Source organism: Ipomoea nil, unplaced genomic scaffold, assembly GCF_001879475.1.
Source record: "Ipomoea nil cultivar Tokyo-kokei standard unplaced genomic scaffold, Asagao_1.1 scaffold1770, whole genome shotgun sequence".
NCBI lineage: Eukaryota > Viridiplantae > Streptophyta > Magnoliopsida > Solanales > Convolvulaceae > Ipomoea > Ipomoea nil.
In genome coordinates, this window is record NW_017618198.1 from 3,879,270 (window position 1) to 3,887,082 (window position 7,813).

General features: G+C 34.8%; 3 protein-coding genes across 3 annotated transcripts; 1 reads left to right on the forward strand and 2 right to left on the reverse strand.

The window, feature by feature from the left end:
• Nucleotides 1-654: 654 nt before the first annotated feature.
• Nucleotides 655-1,131, forward strand: LOC109192314. The gene has a single exon (XM_019342886.1). The coding sequence runs from the start codon at nt 655-657 to the stop codon at nt 1,129-1,131; it is 477 nt and encodes a 158-aa protein (XP_019198431.1).
• A 395-nt stretch (nt 1,132-1,526) lies between these two features.
• LOC109192315 (F-box/kelch-repeat protein At1g80440-like) lies at nt 1,527-2,585 on the reverse strand. Its single transcript, XM_019342887.1, has one exon. It carries the CDS (start codon nt 2,583-2,585, stop codon nt 1,527-1,529), a length of 1,059 nt encoding a protein of 352 aa, XP_019198432.1.
• A 3,773-nt stretch (nt 2,586-6,358) lies between these two features.
• LOC109192316 (F-box/kelch-repeat protein At1g80440-like) lies at nt 6,359-7,439 on the reverse strand. The gene has a single exon (XM_019342888.1). The coding sequence runs from the start codon at nt 7,415-7,417 to the stop codon at nt 6,359-6,361; it is 1,059 nt and encodes a 352-aa protein (XP_019198433.1). The 5' UTR covers nt 7,418-7,439.
• Nucleotides 7,440-7,813: the final 374 nt, after the last annotated feature.

Below are 7,813 nucleotides of genomic sequence, written 5' to 3' on the forward strand. Positions count from 1 at the left end.
TTTAGCAATAAAAATATAATGCATTAATATTGTGTGTATCTCCAAACATAAAGCATGTGAAAGGAAAAATAGTTTGGGTGAAATTTTTAAATAGATCTAAAATTATAAAAGAATCCTATTTAGTGTAAATTTATAGTGAAATTGTACTAATATTGTGTCTATAATCAAACGTAAAGCATGTGAACATAAAAATAGTTTGCGTGAGACTTTTAAATAGATTTAAAATTATTAGCAAATTTTATTTAGTAAAAATTTATAGTGAAATTATAAAATTATTAGCAAATTTTATTTAGTAAAAATTTATAGTGAAATTATACACTACTGAAAAAAAGAGATATATTCCAATTCTCAAACGTTTTGAAACACACTAGTAAATACTAAATACTAAATAGTACATTTAGTCTGTGTGTGTATATATATACACAAAAGTTTTTATTTTTAAAAGATTATTGTAGTTTCTTAACTTTTTTTTTTGATCTTAAATTCTCTCAACACAAGCGGTAACAATGGCAGCCATAATGGACGTGTTTTGGTCGACACGGAATGAGATAATCTGGCACGATGCTACAACGGCCATTTTAACGATGCGGCATAAGGTACACACGGCAACTGACTTGGCAGGATTCGTACAATAGAGCTGTGCGTGAGGAGACGATGGCATGTGGCGCGACCTGGAATCCACCACCGAGGGGGAGTCTGAAATGCAATGTGGATGCTGCCACCTTCTCATGCGGTGCCGGCTTCGGCGCTGTTCTAAGGGACCATACAGGCAGGTTCGTGGCAGCGAAGAGTAGCCATGTTGAAGGCATTCATGATCCGTTCACGGCAGAGACGATTGCCGTAAAGGAGGCCCTTACTTGGTTAAAAGGCCTACATTGCTCGAGCATTATCATTGAATCCGATTGCTTAAATTTTTGTACCGCTTTTAATTCTGCTTATTCTGATTATTCGTATGTAGGTTTACTTATTAAGCAATGTTTATCTATTGCTAATGACATTGGTGAAGTGATTGTTTGCCATGTCAAGGGGTCAACGAACCGAGTGACTCACGAATTAGCGCGGGCAACTGGTTCTGTGTTTGCCTTAAGAGAGTGGGTTGTTATCCACCAACTTGTATTTCCGGTTTTTTAAGCTATTAATGAAGTCCTTTTGGTTTTGTTCAAAAAAAAAAAAAAACTTTACTTACTTCCACTTTAGTCAAATACCTATTTGGTTATTTCTACAATTAATTCTCTAAATTATTTTTGCCACCTTTAATACATAATAACTTTCAATATCACATTTTGTTTTGTAGTACAGTATAAATCTCTAATAGAAACTTAAAACAATTGAAATGCAACACATTTTCACTTTGAAACCATATATATTCTTTCCAAAATATATTGTAAACACGATATGTAACACATTATAAATCATTGAATCCCAATCATCTAATTAAGACAAATTTATTCAAAAAAAAAAAGAAACAAAAAAAGAAAAAAGAGTGTATGTCACGCTAATTTAAAAACAAAATAAAATTGTTCCTTTTAAATGTGTATACAACAACTCGACTGAACGGAGCCACGATACTCACTTGGGATTTTTACTTTGGTCCATTTCTTAGTTTTCAATTCCAGCATATAAGCTCTCTTAGCTTCACCATATTTTACACTTGGAATAACCATAATATTCCCCTGCCACCCTGTCACCCATGCCACAGAGTGTGTATATTTTGGGACTTGTGTGACGAACACCCACGTGGTGTCCTCTAATGCAACCACGTCACGTATTCCCTTGATTGTGTATATTTTCTCGTCAATCTCCACGTAGGTACACTGCGGATGTATGATGAGATAGTCTGTGACTATGTTGGTTATGTGCCATTGACGAGTGACGAGATCGAGTGTTTCTATGATTTGTTTAGAATCGTCTCGTGTGTCCTTGTTAAAGCCGCCGAGTACGTGGAACTTGCCACGGTGGAATACGCACGTGCACTCGGTTCGGCCAATTGACATGTGTGACAACGTTGTCCACTTGTCCCTTGCCACGTCGTACGCCAACGTTGATTTCAGCCAGTAATTGTCCCTATTCTCTCCGCCGGCGACCACCACTGTCCCGTCCTCCGCCGCCGATGCCGCGCATCCGAAGAACCTTCGATTCTCGCCTGGCATGTCGGCCCCGCGCCTCCATGTGGCGGATAAGAAGTTGTAGATGAAAACTGAATTCTGAAACTGCCGTGTAACCGGGTCGAGACCGCCTATCACCGCCAGCTCCGGTCCAATTCCGACTACGCTACAGAACACCGGCATCCCTTCCACCATCTCCGGTATCGGCGGAATATCGCACCAACGTCTTTTCACCGGCTCGAATAGCGTGAGCCGGTAAAACGGTGGATCCGATTCTGTTAAACCATCCATTCTCTGAGCCATGACAATGACAGGTCGGGTTAGAGCAGAAGCTTTCCAGAAGCGGCGGCAGAATTCCGGCTGCTTAATCAGAGCGTTCCATGCTCTACACACAGATGCAGCCTTGGATAACTGATCAACCGAAATCCGAATAAGACATTCATGAGCTACGTCGTTGGGAAGACCGGGAATCAGCTCCATTGAAAGAAAACAGAGAAAAGCAAGGGATCGGTGAGCAGAATTATATTTGAGAGTTTTGGGTTCTTCAAACAATAAATACCAATGTATAGTAGCTTTGTTAGGGTTGGCGAATTCTAAGTTGTATGGGATCCAAACTTTTATAAACTTTACAAATGGTGTATGTTCTAGGTTTGCATTGTAAGATAGTAATACAATTTCTAATAGAATATATTGTTTCCTACTTTCTTATTAGTATTATAATTCTATATTCAAATATTGTAAAACTGTATAATATTATCCCTAATAGAATATATTGTTTCCAGCTTTCTTATTAGTATTATAATTCTTACCCCAGAATATATTGTTTTCAGCTTTCTTATTAGTATTATAATTCTATATTCATATTCCTATTCAAATATTGTAAAACTGGATAATACTATCCCTAATAGAATATATTGTTTCCAGCTTTCTTATCGTACTACAATTCTACATTCAAATTTCTATTCATAATACAATACAACAATATTAAAATTGAAAAATTATAAAATACTCCTCCGTACCATGCAACTATATATATTAGATTGAAAATGTTATAAAATATTGTAAAATTTTTTTACATGTCAATCATTATAAATCAAAAGGCATGATAACATTTTCTTTTGTAAATAAAATAATAAGGGGGCGTTTGGTTCATGGAATCTTGGATTACCCCAGGTATTAAGATTACCTCTTTGAAGGTAATGTGAGATTTTGGGAATGTAAGATTACCTTGTGTGTTTGGTTTGGATGGTGTAATATAATATTACTTTGTTTGGTTCAGGGTTATATTTTAGGTTATATGGATCAATTTACAATAATGCCCTCAATATATATATATATATATATATATATATATATATATATATTATGTGTGTGTATTTATTTACATCTATGAATGTATATCAAAGCTTAAATATTTAAAAAACTAAATATATAAATATACACATATATATATTTAATTATATAAACATATATTATTATTATTATTATTATTATTATTATTATTATTATTATTATTATTATTATTATTATTATTATTATTATTATTATATAAGGACTAGTTAATGAGGGCAAAGTTGGAATAATTCAAGGTAATCTAAGATTACCTAAAAAATTGGGGGTAATCATATTACCTTGAAACATTACCGCCACATCAGCTTTCAAGTAATATAACATTACCTAGTAATCTCATAACTTGAACCAAACAAGGTAATATAACATTACCAGACTCAGATTACCTAGGTAATCTAAGATGACCTGAACCAAACGCCCCCTAAAATTATTTGTCACTACTTCAATTCAACAATATTATTTCAATTCTTATTCGTACTACAATTCTACCTAGGTGGAGGGTTCGAAAACCACTCTGAGCTACCTGGCATAGTAACAAATTGCCTAACTAACAGATGAGTTGCCTAATTCGCAGATCGCAGATTGTTTAGCAAAGACTAAACTACTATGAGTAAGTAAGTTTTTAATTTCGTGCATAACTAGAAGAAAGGAAGAGTTTTCTATGTTTGCATTGAACCCTTGTACCACTTGGAGAGAATTGACCTTAGTGATCACTCTGTCCATATTTAATGTTTTTAGCCAGTTAAGAGATTCTTTGATTGCTACTGCCTCGGTCTCCTTTGAAGTGTAAGTTCCTTTCCATTGAGAGTCCTCAATAGCAATAAAAAGACCTTGACTATTTCTAAGAACACGTACACCCAAACCCCATTTGACTTTACTTTGCCAAATGTTGCTCTGATCTGACCTATTTCTAGATGTCCTCCTCCCTTTGTTCACCACATATAACTCTATAGCATTTTCGAGAGAAAATTTTGATGGGATACATTGATTTCATTCTCTCTATGCTAGCTTTATTATCTACTTGGGAATTGGTTTCACTTCAACATTTTAAAATCCTTATATCCCATGATAGATTATTATTGTATATAATTCTGCGGGCATTCAAGCTAGCTAGCTAGTTGCCATCCTCACTATTAAATGGAATTCAAAAATCAAAGTAGCTTGGCAATCTCATACTATCTTTGACCAAAATTCATTCAGTGTGGCAATATAACTATTTATATATATATTGTTATTATGAATTGACTGGTCTCATTCCGCATTAAAAAATTTACTTATTAATTAAACACAAATTATATATTGTCAAATACAAATTTTTGAACTCCATCGTTATTGTTAAATTAAAGAGTAGATATTACAATGCAAATTAGCAGATCATAAGTGTTATTAAAACTTCATAAAAGTTGATTTATAAACAATCGATAGACGAAAAAGTTGATTCATAGACAATCAATAGACAAATATTGTGACATTATGAATATTACAAATTTTTGAGCAATAAAAATATAATGCATTAATATTGTGTGTATCTCCAAATTAAACATAAAGCATGTGAAAGGAAAAATAGTTTGGGTGAAACTTTTAAATAGATTTAAATTATAAAAGAATCCTGTTTAGTGGAAATTTATAGTGAAATTGCACTAATATTGTGTCTATTTTCAAACGTAAAGCATGTGAACAGAAAAATAGTTTGAGTGAGACTTTTAAATAGATTTAAAATTATTAACAAATTCAATATAGTAAAAAATTTATAGTGAAATTAAATACTAATGAAAAAAAGAAATATATTTCAATTCTCAAACGTTTTGAAACACACTAGTAAATACTAAATAGTACATTGTCTGTGTATGTATATATACAATAAAGTTTTTATTTTAAAAGATTATTGTAGTTTCTCTAATTTTTTTCATGCATAGCATGAATAGATTACTAGTTTAAATTAATAAGGGACTAAAACTCTAAAAAGAGTATATTATTCATTTATTTTTATGAAATACCTCCAATTTAATATCTATGGACTTTAATTCTCTTACTTAACCTTTTTTTTTTGAAATATTCATAATCTTTTAGCAGTATCACCCAAAGAAGAATCTAAGTCTCTACCGGAGCGTTATGCTGTGCATCCGTATGCACCATGCATAATGCATACGGATGCAAAAATGACGTCGTTTTGGCGTCTAACTTAAAAAATAATAATTCAGAATTGCATAACTACACATCCATATTTCACTACACTTCCATAATTTCATAACTATACATCCAGAATTGCATAATTATACTTCCAGAATTGTATAACTACACTTCCAGAATTGCATAACTACACTTCCAGAATTGCATAACTATAATTTCAGAATTGCATAACTACAATTTCAGAATTGCATAATTGAATAACTACACTTCCAGAATTTCATAACTAAAAAATCCAAAATGAATGAACTAAAAATGAATAACATAATGTTGTTGCTGGGAATCGAAACTGATTTTTTTTTTTTTAAAGTATGGCGCGCATTTTATGCAAAACAACGTCGTTTTTGCATCCGTATGCACCATGCAGGGTGCATACGGATGCACAGCATAATTTGCCGTCTCACACACACACACACACACACACACACACGATCACCCATTGCCATAGCATTATATGGCTTACTTAACTTTACTTCCACTTTAGTCAAATACTTATGTACAAATCTCTAATCTCTAATAGAAACTTAAAACAATTGAAATGCATGCATCACATTTTCGCCATATATGTTCTTTCCAAAATATATTGTAAACACGAAATGTAACACATTGTAAATCATTGAATCTAAATAATCTAATTAAGACATATGTATTCAAAAAAGAAAAAGAAAAAAGAGTGTCTGTCACGCTATTTTAAGGGCAAAATAAAATTGTTCCTTTTAAATGTGTATACAACAACTGAATTGAACGCCGCCACAATACTCACTTGGGATTTTTACTTTGGTCCATTTCTTAGTTTTCAATTCCAGCACATAAGCTCTCTTAGCTTCATGACCATATTTTACACTTCGAATAACCATCATATTCCCCGGCCACCCTGTCACATATGTCGCATAGAATGTATCTTTTGGGATTTTTGCGACAAACACCCACGTGGTGTCCACTAGTGCAACCACGTCACGTCTTCCCTTGACCGTGTATATTACTCCGCCGATATCTACATAGGTAGACTGAAACGGTATGATGGTGTAGTCTGTAACTATGTCGGTTACGCGCCACTGGCGGGTGACAAGGTCGAGTGTTTCGACGATTTGTTTGGAATCGTCTTGTGTGTCCTTGTTATAGCGGGTGAGTACGTGGAACTTGCCACGATGGAACACGCACGTGCATTCGGTTTGCCCAATTGACATGTCTGACAACGTCGTCCACATGTCCCTTGCCACGTCGTACGCCAAGGTTGATTTCAGCCAGAAATTGTCCCAGTTCCTTCCGCCGGCAACCACCACTGTCCTGTCGTCCGCCGATGCCGCGCATCCGAAGAACATCCGATCCTCTCCTGGCATGTCGGCGCCGCGCCTCCACGTGGCGGATAAGAAGTTGTAGATGAAAACTGAATTCAGATGCTGATGTGTCACCGGGTCGAGACCGCCTATCACCGCCAGCTCCGGTCCAATTCCGACTACGCGACAGAACACCGGCATCCCATCCACCATCTCCGGTATCGGCGGAATATGGCTCCATCGGTTTTTCACCGGCTCGAATAGCGTGAGCCGGTAAAACGGTGGATCCAACTCTTTTAAACCATCCATCATCTGAGCCATGACAATGACAGGTCGGGTTAGAGCAGAAGCTTTCCAGCAGCGGCGGCGGAACTCCGGCTGCTTAATCACAGCGTTCCATGCTCTACACACAGATGCAGCCTTGGATAACTGATCAAACGAAATCCGAATAAGACATTCATGAGCTACGTCGTTGGGAAGACCGGGAATCAACTCCATTGAAAGAAAACAGAGAAAAGCAAGGGATCGGTGAGCAGAATTATATTTGAGAGTTTTGGCGAATTCTAAGTTGTAGCTTTGTTAGGGTTGGCGAATTTTATAAACTTTACAATTTTGGAGTTTTTTTTTTTTTTTTTGGAAAGAAGCAATACTAGCTTTGTAATATGTATAAATAATGATTGGTTAATTTCCTTTCTAAATTCTCGTGATTCTTATGTTTGCAATTCATTGCATATCTATATACAAATCTAATAAGAGCGAATAATGTTAGGCCCTTAACTGGAACAAAAAAAATGTCGTTACTAATTGTTTCTTAAAATGAATGGTTCATATTATTTTGATTTTAGTATCTTTTAATGATTTTCCTTATTTATCCTCTATTATATTATTTTCTTC